This window comes from Ciona robusta, chromosome 3 (genome assembly GCF_009617815.1).
Source record: "Ciona robusta chromosome 3, ASM961781v2".
Lineage (NCBI taxonomy): Eukaryota > Metazoa > Chordata > Ascidiacea > Phlebobranchia > Cionidae > Ciona > Ciona robusta.
The window spans coordinates 8,065,377-8,081,929 of NC_143237.1; the positions used below are offsets into that span (position 1 = coordinate 8,065,377).

The 16,553-nt window shown below is 37.4% G+C and overlaps 4 protein-coding genes and 1 long non-coding RNA gene across 5 annotated transcripts; 4 read left to right on the forward strand and 1 right to left on the reverse strand.

Moving 5' to 3' along the window:
* The first annotated feature begins 477 nt into the window (after positions 1-477).
* LOC149738837 (complement component C6-like) lies at positions 478-4,418 on the forward strand. Its single transcript, XM_089875223.1, has 11 exons — positions 478-899; positions 1,160-1,378; positions 1,626-1,767; positions 1,838-1,991; positions 2,053-2,191; positions 2,509-2,620; positions 2,773-2,908; positions 3,173-3,363; positions 3,424-3,546; positions 3,618-3,775; positions 4,039-4,418. The coding sequence occupies exons 1-11, from the start codon at positions 777-779 to the stop codon at positions 4,243-4,245; spliced, it is 1,704 nt and encodes a 567-aa protein (XP_089731349.1). The 5' UTR covers positions 478-776; the 3' UTR covers positions 4,246-4,418.
* Positions 4,419-5,014: 596 nt separating this feature from the next.
* Positions 5,015-6,540, reverse strand: LOC149738838 (uncharacterized). The gene is made up of 2 exons (XR_016384664.1): positions 6,399-6,540; positions 5,015-6,172 (listed from the first exon to the last, which is right to left on the reverse strand). It is a non-coding gene; the product is annotated as an uncharacterized LOC149738838 (long non-coding RNA).
* On the forward strand, positions 5,469-7,182 carry LOC149738839 (complement component C6-like). The gene is made up of 5 exons (XM_089875232.1): positions 5,469-5,610; positions 5,949-6,167; positions 6,460-6,601; positions 6,662-6,812; positions 6,990-7,182. The coding sequence occupies exons 1-5, from the start codon at positions 5,494-5,496 to the stop codon at positions 7,180-7,182; spliced, it is 822 nt and encodes a 273-aa protein (XP_089731358.1). The 5' UTR covers positions 5,469-5,493.
* Positions 7,183-7,610: 428 nt separating this feature from the next.
* On the forward strand, positions 7,611-9,504 carry LOC149738840 (complement component C6-like). The gene is made up of 5 exons (XM_089875228.1): positions 7,611-7,744; positions 8,065-8,255; positions 8,314-8,436; positions 8,737-8,894; positions 9,143-9,504. Exons 1-5 carry the CDS (start codon positions 7,662-7,664, stop codon positions 9,347-9,349), a joined length of 762 nt encoding a protein of 253 aa, XP_089731354.1. The 5' UTR covers positions 7,611-7,661; the 3' UTR covers positions 9,350-9,504.
* Positions 9,505-10,924: 1,420 nt separating this feature from the next.
* Positions 10,925-16,431, forward strand: LOC149738841 (complement component C6-like). The gene is made up of 11 exons (XM_089875478.1): positions 10,925-11,080; positions 11,454-11,678; positions 11,970-12,108; positions 12,459-12,606; positions 12,766-12,904; positions 13,269-13,380; positions 13,741-13,873; positions 14,054-14,244; positions 14,568-14,690; positions 14,902-15,059; positions 15,389-16,431. The coding sequence occupies exons 1-11, from the start codon at positions 10,946-10,948 to the stop codon at positions 15,593-15,595; spliced, it is 1,710 nt and encodes a 569-aa protein (XP_089731604.1). The 5' UTR covers positions 10,925-10,945; the 3' UTR covers positions 15,596-16,431.
* The last annotated feature ends 122 nt before the right edge of the window (positions 16,432-16,553 follow it).

Consider the following 16,553-nt stretch of genomic DNA (forward strand, 5'->3'; position numbering starts at 1 on the left):
CTGTTAAGCCACACTGTACGCCGAAAACCAGTCAAAATACTAATTTACTCCACATTAATTCCTTGATTTAATATTATATAACAAGATTTATATTAGAAATTATATTTTATATGTTAAAACAACCGCTATACGTGTTTTCTAGCCTTGTATCGCTTACAAGAACTAAATGAACACATGCCGACCATGCATTTGTATAGGCGATTTACGCTTTGTGGGCTCCGTAATGGCGGACACGAGCGCCGTTTCCTAACTTGGTCTATACTAACTTTGGTTGAAACATGCTACGGGTAAAAACTATACTTGTACCATAGTGTCACTTCAGTATACTATGCTTGTACTTATCAAATAAAGCATGTGGCTGCCAACACCACAATACCGTGGACCAACTTGTGGGCTTTGTTTACTTGTGCGATAAACTTAACGAGCACAAAATTTCCCCAAGAACAACTTGTGGGCTTTGTTTACTTGTGCGATAAACTTAACGAGCACAAAATTGTTTAACAGTGATTACGCCTACCACAATATGGTTCCGATGCCAACGGTTCCGATTATTCTACCTTGTATCAACTTGAGTCGTTAGTGGTACTCGTTCAAACACTGAAAATTCTATATAAATTGCTCCTTCAATCGAAACGCTGACAAACACCTTAAGATTGCGACCTTAAACTGCAGTTCTGAAACGTAACAGCAGCTGAATATTAAGTCACCAGCTATTACATAAAAGGTTTAACAAGTGCTGCATCATATAACATATATGTTGATTTTTTAAAAGTACTATGAAAAAATTGTTGCTTTTGCTTTTGATTTTCGTTGTGTTGTGTTGTTTGTTGGATGGGAGCAACGCGTGGAGAAGACGACGACGAAGAAGACGAAGTCCTCCACCAAAAATTAACTGTGTTGTGAGTAGAACTATTGTAGATACAATGCACGCACGTTTTTGTATATATTTAGTACGGTGGGGGAAGACGGGACACCTTTAGCACATAATATCCAAATATCCTGATCGTATTTTAAACAATTAACAACGGTTAATATTGGGAGTCGTTAGGATACGGTTTTATAATTCATTGAATGCTCCTTGTTTACTAGCATTTTTTGTCCCATTTGTGTCCATTTTTACCCATTCTACTGTATACGTCATGTGTGTTTATGTTTAAAGGTGTCTTCCTGGACATCTTGGGGGGAGTGCAGCAAATCTTGCTCCAGTGGCACGCACACCCGGACCAGAAGAATAACAACGCACCCACAGAATGGTGGAAACGGATGTCCACTGTTGGAACAGGGGGCGCCATGCAATAAGATGGCATGTCCCATCATTGATTGTGAATGGAGCAAATGGGGAAGTTGGTCCGCGTGTTATTCATGCTCCCCTGAGAGGGTAAGGATTTTTGATTTTTGAACGGCTTATTGTGCCTGTTATTCGAGATCGCAAGAGTCAGTACGAACTGAAAATATTTTGTTCATGTTTGATTTGGAAAGGGTGTTGATTGCCGTTATGCTTTACAGAAATATATAAATAGTGTTTTATACATGTGGACACCAGCTACCATTTGTTTTGTAATGAGAACTGAAGTTTTCTTTTAAGAACGCGTACATGGTAATTGTGTTCTACACTTTACATGCAGAGCCGATTCAGGAACGTGTCTGTTGCCGCCATGTTTAACGGCGAGGATTGTAGCGGAAGTGACTACCAAATAAATAGAGGATGTCCAGCAGCCAAACCTTGTACAACCACTTGTCCAGAAGGTTACTTCTCTTGCGCAGACGGTAAAATCTATACAGAAAACCCAATGCAACTTCAAGGGGTTTATAAAACCGTTTACCAATATATTTGCAGGTCTTACTTGCGTCAAACCACAACTTGTGTGTAACGGTGACAACGACTGTACAGACATCTCCGACGAGCATAACTGTAAATCCGGAATATCTTCACCCTGTGCCAGCAATGAGAAATACTCTGTTATTCCTAGTATCGGTTTAGCAGGCGCAGGGTAAAAATAACTGCAGTTATTTTTGCACAACAATATAACAACGGCTTTAAACTGTTTTAAGGTTCGATATTACTGAAGGAAGAATAGCTGGTGAAATACTGGACAACCATCAGTATAACGGACACTGTGATATCTCACATAGCGGTGATCATAATCAGATATTCAGAAGACCTGCCAACATTCAGAGCTACCGTTTCGAAGTAAGATAATAATATATAGTGGGGTGGGGGAAGATGGGACACCTTTAGCACATAATATCCAAGTATCAAAATCGTGTTTTAAACAATTAACAACAGTCTATGGGAGTCGTGGGGATATAGTTTTATAAATGTTTGAATGTTCATTGTTTACTGATAAATACGACGAGAAAATACAGTTAAAAGGTGTCCCGTCGTTCCCCACCCTACTGTATCCTCTCCCGTACCTAAAAGCCCTGTTCAATTTTAGAACAGTCAAAAAATAACAAGGACAAAAGGTGCACCGCAATATTACTTGACCAAAGCTTTGGTTTCTGTAGGTAAAAGTTGACTCCAGTTTTTCAACTCGTTCGTACAACAGCGCGAAGGAATACGTTGAAGAAGAAAGAAAAGCAACGGAGAAAAGCATAAGCGTTGGAAGCTCTTTTGGCTGTAAGCACGGCAAATAACACTTTATTGTTTAATGACAATTTGATATTTTCCACTTTTTAGCTGAGGAGTCGTAAAAGTAATTTAAGTCAGTCGTTAAATCCGCTCCTTAACTTGCTGTGTAAACACATAAAACTATAAAAATACGTTTGCAGTCCCCGGCATTGGCGGAGTGTCAGTTAAATCCAGCAGTACAAACAATGCTAACATGAGAAAAGTAACGTCACACTCAACAAACAAAGACGCCAAGTTTTTTAAAGTCACCAGCACAGTTAGACTTGCACAGTTCAGGTTTGTTATATACGCTCATAAACATGCATATATATTAGGGTGGGGGGAGATGGGACACCTTTAGCACATATTATCCAAATATCCTAATGGTGTTTTAAACATTTAACAACGATCTATGGGGGTTGTGAGGATACAGTTTTATAACTTTATAAATGTTCTTTGTTTACTACTAAATCGAACAAGAAAATAGAATAAAAAGGTGTCCTATCTTTCCCATCCTACTAATGAACATATAAACATCAATTTCAAATTTATGTACAACAGCACTGTACGAAATAAGTTTTTTCTATCACGCCATTTCCGACGTCGACTTCGTGATCTACCGGTGCATTACGATTACTTAAAATACCTCAATATTATCGCCGATTTCGGAACTCATTTCTACACTGGGGGTACATTGGGGGGGAAGTACGAATACATCTACCGGTACTCTAAATCTGCCCTGAAAAAGTCAGGTGAATACAACGTGTAAAATCAAATGCTGCTTATTCCACATAATGTTCAAATATTTACAGAACTGTCCGAGTCGGATCAGAAGAAATGTCTTTCAGTTGAAGCGTCAGCCAAGTTTTTTGGCGTGGGTGCTAGCAGTGGTTCAAAGTCATGTTCCAGCAACGGACTTTCAAAATCTAATGGAAGTAAGAGTCGGCTCGACCAAACATTCAAGTGTTTATATATTTCATTAAAAATTGCCCATTTCATTTTGTAGATAGTTTTACAAAATCAGCGGAAGACGTGATTTCAAATGTTATTGGTGGAGATTCAGGCAAAGCAGCTTCGTTATCGTTCAGCAACGATCCGAACGACAACGATTACGACGCGTGGGTTGAAACTGTGAAGCATAACCCCAGTATCATAGACTACGAGGTAATACACATTTCCTAACTTTAAATGTAGCCGGGCACTGTGTTTATAGCGTATCTGCCCCAGCACACTGAAGCGGGGCTCGACACTGCTACCATTGAAGCGGGGCTCGACACTGCTACCATTGAAGCGGGGCTCGACACTGCTACCATTGTATATCTTTAGTTTATCTTTAACTAACTATATACATATAACCGTTGGTGGGCGAATATTGTAATCCGTGTTATACCAAATTTCACACAACTATTATATTTCACATAAAACAGATCACACCGATCAGCGCTGTTATCACTAACTCTGCAAAACGAGCCAACATGGAACGAGCGTTGTACCATTACATGGCAAAGTATGACTTCGATGTTTGCACAGGAACATGCTACAACGATGCTGATAAGATTGTAGGAAACAAGGGCAAAACATGCGCATGTCTTTGTAAAGCATCTTACACCGGTGTAGATTGTCATAACCAATAGAACGATTCCTATTGTTTGGCCAGTAGATGCTAATTCACATGGCCGCGTATAATTTGCATTAGCGAAAAATCTACTGTATAGACACACTTATACCCAAAGTTAACTGTCACATATATATGCTTTAATTGTAGTAGTGTCACGTACCGAAATAAAAAAATATTTGGTTAGTATAATAACGACGCTGTTTTAGAGTCGTGTGGATATACGGTTATAAAATTCTCTATATAACTATTGTTTGTTTACTACCAAAATGTACGATATAAGAGAATAAAACCAAAAATAATCATACTCCTATCGTATATTGTACTGTGCGGTAAGATGGGACACCTTTAGCACATAATATCCAAATATCTTGATTGTGTTTCAAAGTATTGACAACGGTCTATTAAAGTCGTGGTAATACGGTTTTATAATTCGTTAAATGTTCTTGGTTAACTACCAAATATGACAAGAAAATGGAATGATAAAGTGTCCCATCTTTCCCCAACGTACTATAACTCAAGGAACATACATGTCGTGCACGTAATGACTGATTTTATGACTGCAATTTTCACTTTTCAATATATATGTTTATAAGAAGTTACCATCAAAGTTTTATTCTAACTTGTGACTAAAGTAATTCCTGAAATATGCGACAATGAATCTATCTCATGCACAGCTGTGTTTAATTCTGAACAAATTAACTAGAAAGCATGTCAATCAATTGGATAAGTATAGCGGGGTATTAGGTCCTGATTGGAAATGCTATATTTCATTTGGCGTGAATAAATAGAGTGTAGACTTTTAATAAAACGAAACAAATGAAACGTAGGTTATGATAGGACATGTCTGATTTCTTTGTTCCACATTTCAAGTAGTGTGCACTAGCTATAAAATATTGATATATAGACAAACACTTCGTAATATAAAGGAATATGGGCGTAACTTGGTCAATATACAGTTAAAATTTACAAAAAGTAAGAACCGAGTAAATATTGTGCACAGATAAAATCATATTCGAAAAAATGTGTTGGATTGAGTAACTTATTAATTAAATCGTTCTGAGAATTTATAGAGCCATGCCTTCATAAAATCAAATCATATTTAGTTATGATATCAAAAGCTTTCTTAAACAAACGTTAAAAGATTAAAACAAATCCAAACTTGACAAAGGTTCTAAGAGGGGAAAAAGTTTGGCTGCTTATATTATGCGACGTTTTATGTAAAGTGGGCGTTTAGACTATTCCTTGTTGTGGCTATAATTCAAATATGAAGCCGCTAACTTCGGTTTTTCTGCTTGTGCTTCTATGCTGTATGTTTGAAACAAACGAAGCTTGGGGAAGACGACGACGCAGAAGAGCACCTCCACCAAGAGTTAACTGTGCTGTAAGTGTGTGGATGAATAGATAAAAAAGCGTATTTATCTTCGTCGTTGGTTAACGGAGGTCGTTATGTATAAAACGAATGTCTTAATTCATTTACTCCTGTCAGCTTACGAGTTATAGGGTGGAGAAAGGTGGGACACCGTTTCTTTTTATTTTATTTTATTTTATTTTTTCGTCTTGATATAGTAAACAAAGAATTTTACTTGATATAGTAAACAAAGAATATTCAAAGAATTTTTTTGGATATTGTGTGCTAAAGATCTCCCGTCTTCCCCCACCCTACTATATCATGTTTGAATGGTACCCCAAGTTATTATCAATAAAAAATCATATGTTTAGGTTTCCGGTTGGGGCGAGTGGGGACAGTGCAGTCAATCATGTGAAGAAGGTGTTATGACCCGAAGTAGAAAAATAACAAGACATCCAATGCATGGTGGGGCTGCATGTCCTACACTCAAGAGCTCTGCATCATGCACTGTACGACCGTGCCCTGTGTTTAGTTGCAGCTGGACAGCTTGGGGAAATTGGTCAGAATGCAATTCATGCTCTTCAGAAAGGGTAAACTAAATACAAAACTGTTAAGTATGGATACTGTATTACAACATAAAGTCTTATGTTTCCAAATCTTGATTTTAACAATTAACAAAGTTCTGTTATTTTATACTGTAAATATATTTTGTGAACTTACAAATAGTGTTATGCAGGCGAATTAAACCATGGACCATTCTACCCCAACACACGTTACATATAACATAGCTGCAACTGGTTGTCTCGTAACATAAACTTCACATTTTGAGCTGCTGGCATGATTATATACTATATGTATATATGAAAGGTAACTTTACTGCAGAGCCGATTTAGGAACGTGTCAGTTGCTGCAATGTTTGGTGGGGAGACATGTGTCGGAAGAGACTACCAAATAGATAGAGGATGCCCACAAGATAAACCTTGTACAACCACTTGTCCAGAAGGTTACTTCTCTTGCGCAGACGGTAAGTGTTAAAATTTATACAACTACTGCAGAAACATTAGCAAACGTGTCGTTTAAACAGGTATTACATGCATAAATTCAAATCTGAGATGTAACGATGATGACGACTGCACTGACAATTCCGACGAACTAGATTGTGACTCGAAAATCACTTCACCGTGTGCGGATAACCAGTATTCTCATATCCCTAATATAGGGTTGGCAGGAGCAGGGTAAATAAAATTCCAAATAATTGGTGCGATTGTCACCTATTTACATTTTCGCGTGACGGGACTACGACAGAGTATTCTGTTCCATGCATCTGGTGACCGCTTATAAGTTACCATGTAGCATTGTAACTGATTTTTTTAAATTTTGTAAATGAAAAAATAGTTTTGTTGTTTTCGAAGGTTTGATATTACTGAAGGTAAAGTAGCCGGTCAAATACTTGACAACAATCGTTTCAACGGCCGGTGCATTCTGATCCGCAGTGGAGACCATATGACAGTATTTCGTAAACCAGCCAACATACAATATTACGGATTTCAGGTACCATTTTTAGTCATTTTTAAATCGATTTTAACACTGTTAAATTACAGGTAAACGTAGATTCAAGTTTCTCCACAAGCGCTTATAACAGCGCTGAGCAATATGTAGAAGAAGAAAGAAGAAGAACAGATGATAAGATAAATACAGGATCATCTGTTGGCTGTAAGTAATCCAATTAACACAAAATCAACTCTTGTAAGGCGCATAAGACCAACAATTATTGCGCATAATAGCTTATCTAACTAAATATATTGGGATGGGGGGAGGTGAGACACTTTTCCAATCTATTTTCTCGTCCCATTTGATGGTAAACAAAACATTCAAAGAATTATAAAAACCGTAACCTCGCGACTCCCAAAAACACGATCGGGATGTTTGGATATTATGTGCTTAGGGCGTCCCATCTTACCCGATAGTCTTATACAACAATGTTATGGTAAGGTCAGAGGGTAAATATTGTGTTTCTTATTCCATACATAGTTCCTGGGTTTGGCGGAGTGTCAGTCCAGTCCAGTTTCACCAAGAACAGCAACATGAGGAAGATAGTCAAACAATCATCGAATAAAGATGCGAAGTTTTTTAGAGTTTCAAGTACTGTAAAACTTGCACAATTCAGGTTAGTGCATTTGCAAAACTTAATATTCACATTTTTTCGCGTTTTTTGTCGTGTTTTAACACTTGCGAGGAGTAGAAAGATACATGCATTGTATTCATTAAATATGCTTGGCTGTTTACTGTCAATAAAATAAAAACAAAAAAAACATCGATCATGTGACTAAGATACCATTTTACACACACACACACAATATCTCATATACCTAAAAGTATCCGACGCGCTAAAGGCTTTACAATGAATTTAAAGTGTCCTACCACCAATCTAACATATATATAAACTATCTTACTTTTATTTTCCGCAATAATTTTTTTCTTTCACAGCATTGTGAGAGGAAACTATATTCTATCACACAATTTCCGCCGTCGTTTACGAAACCTCCCAGAACACTACGATTACTTGAAATACCTTCAAGTTATCATCGATTTTGGGACCCATTTCTGCTCTGCCGGGACGCTAGGCGGAAAATACGAATACATCTACCGATATTCCAAGTCTCAACTTAAAAAATCCAGTAATTAAAATTTAAGTTTGCTGTTTCGCCAAAAATTGAAACGATGCCTATATTTCAGAACTGTCCGATTCGGAGCAAAGACATTGTCTGTCTATGGAAGCATCAGTCAAGTTCTTTGGTTCGGGCGTGAGTGGTGGTTCTACTTCATGTTCGAGCAACGCGTTGTCTCAATCTCACGGAAGTAAGAGAAAGTAGCTTTACTGGCATGCGGGGTTCCATCATGGGTTCTCAAATTAAGTGGCTAACGCGGTCTCTACTAACTTTGGGTCTGACTTGCGAAGTTTTATAAAGGAACAAAGAAAAACAAACTGTCCTATTATATAGATATGATTAAAAAAGATTTCTAAGCGAAAACACGAGGTGCAGATTTGAAGGTTTCTTACTTTTTCTTAGATTATGCCGTCTAAAATTTGTTTGACTTAACATATACTGTAGTTAAGTTGACCACTATCCAGCATTACCATGACAATTCATTCCGCAGGCAGTTTTACGAAATCAGCAGAAGACGTGATTTCAAATGTCATCGGTGGATATTCTGGCAAAGCAGCTTCGTTGTCGTTCAGCAACGATCCGAACGACAACGATTACGACGCGTGGGTTGAAACTGTGAAGCATAATCCCAGTATCATAGACTACGAGGTAATACACATTTCCTATACAGCAGGTTATTAAAGAGAACTGAAGTTATTTTTCTAAGTGTTGTACACATACTTCTTTATGCGATAAATATTGGAGTACCCATTTTTTTCTGCACAACATCGTGTCGCTGGGGCTACTCGCATGCGTGCGCCCAAGAAAAGTATAAGTTGCGGTAAATGTACTCACTATACTGTTACTACTGATTATACATTACTATATTACAAAGCAATAATGAATCTAAACTACAGATCACGCCGATGAGCGCAGTTATCACTAATCCAACAAAAAGGCGTAACATGGAACGAGCGTTGTACCTCTACATGGCAAAGTACGATGTTGTTGCTTGCAAAGGCAAATGCTACAACGGAGCTGCAAAAATTGTCACTGACAATGGAAAGACATGCACCTGTCTTTGTAAATTTCCATACACTGGTGTAGATTGCCATAATGAGTAAACTTATGTATACGCTTAACGCTGGTACAATGTACGCATATATAAACGACATAATTTTGAAATAAATGGCATATTTTTAACTAATCATCATGCTTTAACATATTTGCAATCAATCTGCTATTAATAAACTGAGCAATAAACTGCTGCTTTCAAAATCGTGTGCGTATGTTATGGAGACGAAATACGATCGTTTTCGCTTTACGAACATAGGTAACAGTTAAAGGCTATGAAACATTTGTAAGTACTCAGACAACATTTTCTCATTATTTACTGCATAAACTATTAAACTATAGAATAGAATGTATATTCTGCTAATCAATACCATAATTTATAAACGTACAGTTTGTTGGAATTAGAATATATTCTTGCTAGTTACAGAACACAATAACACATAAACATACACAAAAACTTACCATTTTTTAGCCTTTCCTTGTGTACAACCCATTCAAGACTTGAGTTCTTTCATAACAATATGCTTCGTGTCTAAAATTTCTCTCCATATAATATGCTATACAGTATATCATACCTGTTTGATGTTAATAATACATATGGCTTATAAACACTGATCTTCAAACACTCAGAAAACGACTGCTTTTGCCTTCTTGCCTTAATTCCATACACACTTAACTTAACATTGCTCTTTTACACAAACTAACTCATTGCGCCTACGCTTCAAGAAACCAGCGCTTGTAATCAGCGTACCACGCGTAGACGGAACTGATGTGGCGCAATTATAACAATAACCGCCAGTTGTGCAAAGTTTATGAGCCATCTAACTGGCATGAACAGTCCACAAAAAAGGATTCTTAGCATTTTGGAATTCCAAACTAAATAACAGTGTGTGTGTATTTAAAAGCACGGATAATGAACAATGTTTTGTTTTATATAATTCAACTATCTTTTATATATGGCAGCAATATGTTTAGTTTTGTAGCGATATGATACCTTTACTGTAACCATAGTGACCTACAGTCCTACACCAAGTTCCCAGTAACATTTTTGTTGCTACATAGTAACCCATTTGAGACATTGTGTAACAGTTGCTATAAGCGACGAACTTATGATTGCTTTATAAAAATACCCCCTGTAAAAAGTAATGATTCAAAGATAGTAGTAAAACAGCAGTTTCAAGATTTATAATCCTTGTCCCAAAGAACTATATTCTCGGAAAGTGGTAAACCTCAAAGAGCATGTTTACCAAAGTCTATTGGTATATTAAGTTAACGAGAACCGCTCAGTACCAGTCTATATAAAGCAGAAATTTTTGTGGCTGGCTACAATCTGCCGAATAGATGTACAGTGTAATCTTATGCTACAGGTGCAACCGGTTAAGTTATGTGCTGCTATATGTCGAAAAAATGAAGTTTCTTCCGCTATTGGACATAACGTAATATAGAACTTTTGGCTTCTCTAGTATAAAAACGTTAGTTTCATTTCAACGTTTCGTCCGCTATTCGGCAAAGGTTGTTAAAATAAAGTCAATGTTTTTTATCGGAAGAAGCCAAAAAGTCTATATTACGTAGAAACTGTCCGACTGAGAAATGATGTTTTTTAAAAACAAATAAAACAATACTTGTTTTAGAACGCAGCAGTGACTATGAACAGGTTAATTGCTTCGTTTTTAGTTCTTTTTGTGCTGGCATGTTTCTTGGCAGAAGGCGAGAGTTGGTGGGCATCGAGGAGAAGACGGAGACGATACGTTCCTCCGCCTCCACCTCGCATTAACTGTGCTGTAAGTTATTGAATAATAAAAATATGAAAGAATAACGAATATTGTGACTTATTTATATAAATTTTCAGGGCGCAATTTTAGAAGCTCTAATACCGCATGTGTATTACCAAGTTAATTTTAGTTATTCATTTTTTCTTTATAACTGGTAATTTAAGCAAACCTTTTAATGGTCAATGGTTTTAATTAGGCGTCTCTCCCAAAAGTACACCCACCCATCTGGGGACAATACTAAGTCCCGAGACAGTCACCCCTGATTAATGGGGAAGCGATCACACCGTATCACGGCAACGACAATCATTATGCTGATAAGATGCAATTTCTATGCATTTAAACATACTTTCAGGTCTATGATAATTCTGCCATAAACATACAGGTTTCGAGTTGGGGCTCTTGGTCATCATGTTCGAGATCTTGTTATCCCGGCGGTACAAGGTACAGAACTCGATATGTTACACGTTATCCTAAGAATGGCGGAAGCGGCTGCCCCGGTCTAACGTGGACAACAGGATGCAATTCACAAGCATGTCCTAAATATAATTGCTACTGGGGTAAATGGGGAGGGTGGTCTTCATGCAGCAAATGCTCAGCTTCAGCCAGGGTGAGGAAAAAGCGTATGATGCGTATATTCTGTTTATATGGGCGGGGTCCTACTGACTGGCACGTCTTGGGGAGTGGGATTTAGGCCTGAACACCCAGAATCACGTGCCTATATACGGTGATGTAAAATAATTATAAATTTACAAGCTTTAAATTTTTAGAATAAAAACTCAAAGAGATGTTGCTTAAATATCTTGGTTTACATTAAAACCAAAGTATTCAACGTTGTTTCTAAAAACTTAACGATTTAGGAGCAAAAAATATAGTTTTATTGTAATGCTTCCAATTGTAGAGTCGTCTCCGAAACGTCACCCAAGCTGCTATGTTCGGAGGAGCTACGTGTCCCGGTCACGAATATATGACCGCGTCTTGTCCCCATACAGCTTCATGCACAACATCTTGCCCAGCCGGTTTCTTCAAGTGTAGAGATGGTACGGACCGCTTTTGGAATCAATAAAATGAGTTTTAACGTAACTCATATTTTAACTCTCACTTTTAGCAGTTGTATTGGAAACGTTATACATATATGCAGCCCTTTTCTAGGCAACTGCGACGTTATGTATTTTTGCTTAACTGTTCTCTACACGTCTACAGCTTATTTATAGCATTGTGAGCTAAGATATAGTTGGCACCTAAACCCTATAATTCCTGATCGTGGTTTAAACAATAAAAATGCCGGTCACAAAGGTGAGCATACGATTAATTAGGACAAGAAAAACGAAAAAATAACATGTAACATTTTACCCCGCCCTACTTAACTTTCGACACGCAATGGTTCAAGGTCTCACTTGTGTGAAATCCACGTTAAGATGCAATGGCGACGATGACTGTAGCGACAACTCTGATGAGATGAATTGCCCGAAAATATTCTCTCCGTGTGGTTCAACCAAACATGGCGTCATCCCGAATATCTATCTCGCTGGAGCAGGGTAAGGTCCCACAAGTTTGTCTAGTATTGTAATTTTGTTTAACTTTCAACATATTAAACAAATTTGAATAAAAAATCGATCTAAGCGACCGTTTACCTACACAAAAAAAATCATATAAAAAAACGGTATTTTTCGTTGACTTGCCTTTTTTTCAATCAGATACGATATCACTACTGGAAAGATGGCAGGTAAAATATTGGATAACCACCAATATAACGGAAGGTGTGTGAAAGTTGTAAGCGGAGACCACAATCAAATTTACAGGCAACCTGCCAATATACAGTACTACAGATTTCAGGTCGGATTTTTTTACATTAGGCAAAAAAGTTTAGAATATTTCTAGTAGGATGGGGCAAGACAAGACACTTTTGATTATGTTTCTAGTCCCATTTTGTAAAAAATAGTGTATTTACAGAATTAAACAGCCGTCCCCCCTCCCTGGTGCTTAAAAAAATCGTTGTTAGTTGTTTAAAACACGGTTACGATATATGGGATTCTGTTGCTAACGGTATTTGGTTGCCTATCGTACTCCACAGTATACTATAAAAATCTTCGTCCAGGAGGGAAACTTTCTTTTTAACGATTCTACAAATACCTTTTTGAAATACGCAGTATTACCGTAAGCTGTAAAAGAGATAATATGCCATAACATTTTATTCCAGGTTTCTGTAGATTCGACCTTTACGACCAAGGCATACAGCAGTGCTAAAGATTACGTTGAAGACCAACGAAAGGCAATGTCAACAAAAGTTTCAGCCAGCGTCAGTTATGGAAGTAAGCCATGTAAAATTTAACAACGTCTTAACACGCAAACCAAGCGAACTTATAGTTTCAGAAAGGAATTTAAGTGTTTCTATTAAAGACTTCTTATAAGTTACAACCTACCTACGCAGTGTGCTGCTGGTCCAAACATGTTTTTTTTAATTACGAAGACGCCCACCTTTACTGCTATTGAACGAAGGTCGTGCAATTTTGATAAAACATTAAATATAAAACCACAATCATTAAAACGCATCTGAGTAAATACACGAACCACAAATTTCTAGCTCTCACTGGTAGTAAACAATTTAAAGGGCTTTTCTTCAGCAGCTGCATTTCCATGAGCTTAACATTATATACTTTTTGCTCCCAAAGCCGCGTTCTTCTCTGCTTCGGTCAGCTCCAGTTACACTGGTAGTAAAAGCACAAAACAAGTTGTACAACAGGCAAGCAACAACGATGCACAATTTTTCACAGTCACGAGCGAAATCAAACTAGCTCAGTTCAGGTAATCAAAGTAAATGATAATCTTTCTCGTGACCTATTGAATTTAATAGGCATGAGCCGTCTTACCCCACCATATTATTATACACTGTCTTACAACTATATACACGCTGTATATAGTGTAGGCTACATAGGCTGGTACATGAGAATTACATAGTATTAACTACATACTACATACATACAGAACCGTCAGAGGAAACTACATTCTTTCGCATAACTTCCGTCGCCGGCTTCGTGATCTACCATCTCACTACGATTTCATGAAATATCTTCAAGTGATAGCTGACTATGGAACGCATTTCTATTCATCGGGTGTTTTAGGTGGCAAGTACGACTACACATACAGATACTCCAAAAATGAGCTGAGATCTTCAGGTAACTATATTCAACAAGTTAACTTAAAACAAGTTTCTGCATTGTCGATATCGACATATATGTGGTAACTTGTAAGCGGTGCTGACTTGTATTAAACAGAACACCACTGTTATAACGACTATTGTTGCCCGCCATACGAGGACGAATAAGTTACCTTCATTCATTTATTTGCTTATTTCAATTATAATGACGAGCGTTGCCCAGTCATACGAGGACGAATAAGTTACATTTACTCATTTTCTGCTTTCAGTTACAATGATTGTGGTTGCCCGGCCACGCGAGGATGAACAAGTTCCATTATTTCATTCATTTGTTGTTTTCAGGTTTGAGTGAATCAGATCAAAAACACTGCCTCTCTCTGGAAGCGTCAGCCAGGTATATGGGCGTCAGTGCATCAGCGTCCACGAGTGGTTGTTCGTCAAACTCGCTGTCGAAAAAACATGGAAGTAAGAGTTTGAACTTCTGGTATTATACTGTTGCACTGGTTTACTCATTTTTCAACAATTAACAAGGGTCTATAACAGTCGCTGGGATACGATTCGTAACCGAAGAAAAGCCGTAATAAACTATCGTTATAGTTCAAGGTTTCACAGCTAAAATACATTTATTCAGAATACATATATGTACTCTGTTACGAAAGCACATCATTTATCACAGGCAGCTTCACCAAGTCGGCAAGCGAGGTGATTTCTAAAGTCGTCGGTGGTTCGTCTTCTGCAGCAGCTTCCTTGACCTTTGGAAAAAATCCGGACAGTTCGAAGTATGACGCGTGGGTGAAAACTGTCAAGGCGAACCCAACAATGATTGACTTTCAGGTTTAATTGGATTTTAATTTCATTCGGTATTGAAACGTTTGCTGTTGTGTAACGCGGTCGTGCCTTTTATTTCTTAACTTTTACGTGGTATAGTAGGGTGGGGGGAGGTGGAACACTTTTCTATCCATTTTCTCGTCCCATTTGATAGAAGTAAACAAAAAACATTTAAAGAACGATCCGAATATTTGGATATGATGTGCTAAAGCTGTCCCGTCTTCCATCACCCTGCTATATTACTGCTGTAATCTGTCCTCTTTTCGTTTTTTTTTTTACTATACAAGGTTACTGAAAGAGACAACCTATATCCTGTGTTCTGTTTATACTTTCAGCTCACACCTATCAGCGCAGTGATACCTGATTCCGCAAAGAGACGAAACATGCAACAAGCCTTGTATCACTACATGAGCAAATACGATTATAACACATGCAAGGGAACATGCTACAACGGGGCTGGCAAAATCATCACCAACGCCGGGAAAACTTGCACTTGCCTTTGCAAATCTCCATACACAGGCCAAGATTGTCACAACCGTTAACTTCACTTAACATATAGTAGGTTGGGGAAAGATGGGACACCTTTATCACATAATATTTAAATATCCTGATCCTGTTTTTAACAATTAACAAAGATCTATAGAAGCCGTAAAGTTATGGTTTTATAATTCTTTGAATGTTCTATGTTTACTACCAAATGTGACCAGTAAATAGAACGAAAAGGTGTCCGATCTTCCCCCACCGTATTCTGAGCACATATTATAACATATCTTAAATCTAATTAAACTTATTGCATGAAACCAATAACTCAAGTTATCCTTACTTGTAGACTCGTAGAGTATATAAATCACTTATTCGCATTTATTAATAAACTTGAATAATTTTGCATATATGGTAGTTTATATTTAGCGTATACCAGGGCAGTTCTATAATCCCTATATTAATATAGTGGGGTGTGGGAATATGGGATCTTTTCATTCGATTTCTTGTTCCATTTGGTAGTAAACAAACAAAATTAAAGAACTATAAAACCATGCCCTCTCGACTTCCGTAGACCGTTGTTAATTGTTTAAAACACGATCAGGATTTTTGAATATTATACGCAAAAAGTTTACCATCTTTCCCCAGAGTACTATATCTGTAAGTTACATTTACAGCAACACGTTGTACAGTGGGACAATAGTATTATAACACACCTAATTGGTCCGTAGCAGTACGAGTATAAATTAAGCGAAAAAAACGTTTATACCAGAGTGACAGCCAATATTAAATGTTGACGCCTTTAAATTGAACGAGTATGGTTTGTTTACACGTTGTTAATCATATTATATTTGATGATCTTTTAACGGCCAAGGTAATAAAAAGCCTCTTAAACATCTCTAACGCCAACGCGCGGATTAAATTTACAGAACTTAAGCCAACTCAGAGAGCCCAAATATAGGTTGGAATTGGCAGTCTGCAGCAAACTGCAAAATTATTTTTATTTTATAGAGCGAGCTT

What these genes read in the sequence shown, in the direction of transcription:
- LOC149738837 (XM_089875223.1), top strand. Translation starts at nt 777, where the DNA reads ATGAAAAAATTGTTGCTTTTGCTTTTGATTTTCGTTGTGTTGTGTTGT. An exon ending in ATTCATGCTCCCCTGAGAGG is followed by an intron (nt 1,379 to 1,625) that starts GTAAGGATTTTT and finishes CTTTACATGCAG; the next exon opens with AGCCGATTCAGGAACGTGTC. An exon ending in TTACTTCTCTTGCGCAGACG is followed by an intron (nt 1,768 to 1,837) that starts GTAAAATCTATA and finishes ATATATTTGCAG; the next exon opens with GTCTTACTTGCGTCAAACCA.
- LOC149738839 (XM_089875232.1), top strand. Translation starts at nt 5,494, where the DNA reads ATGAAGCCGCTAACTTCGGTTTTTCTGCTTGTGCTTCTATGCTGTATG. An exon ending in CACCAAGAGTTAACTGTGCT is followed by an intron (nt 5,611 to 5,948) that starts GTAAGTGTGTGG and finishes TCATATGTTTAG; the next exon opens with GTTTCCGGTTGGGGCGAGTG. An exon ending in TTACTTCTCTTGCGCAGACG is followed by an intron (nt 6,602 to 6,661) that starts GTAAGTGTTAAA and finishes TCGTTTAAACAG; the next exon opens with GTATTACATGCATAAATTCA.
- LOC149738840 (XM_089875228.1), top strand. Translation starts at nt 7,662, where the DNA reads ATGAGGAAGATAGTCAAACAATCATCGAATAAAGATGCGAAGTTTTTT. An exon ending in GTAAAACTTGCACAATTCAG is followed by an intron (nt 7,745 to 8,064) that starts GTTAGTGCATTT and finishes TTTCTTTCACAG; the next exon opens with CATTGTGAGAGGAAACTATA. An exon ending in GTTGTCTCAATCTCACGGAA is followed by an intron (nt 8,437 to 8,736) that starts GTAAGAGAAAGT and finishes TTCATTCCGCAG; the next exon opens with GCAGTTTTACGAAATCAGCA.
- LOC149738841 (XM_089875478.1), top strand. Translation starts at nt 10,946, where the DNA reads ATGAACAGGTTAATTGCTTCGTTTTTAGTTCTTTTTGTGCTGGCATGT. An exon ending in CACCTCGCATTAACTGTGCT is followed by an intron (nt 11,081 to 11,453) that starts GTAAGTTATTGA and finishes ATAAACATACAG; the next exon opens with GTTTCGAGTTGGGGCTCTTG. An exon ending in TACAGTACTACAGATTTCAG is followed by an intron (nt 12,905 to 13,268) that starts GTCGGATTTTTT and finishes ATTTTATTCCAG; the next exon opens with GTTTCTGTAGATTCGACCTT.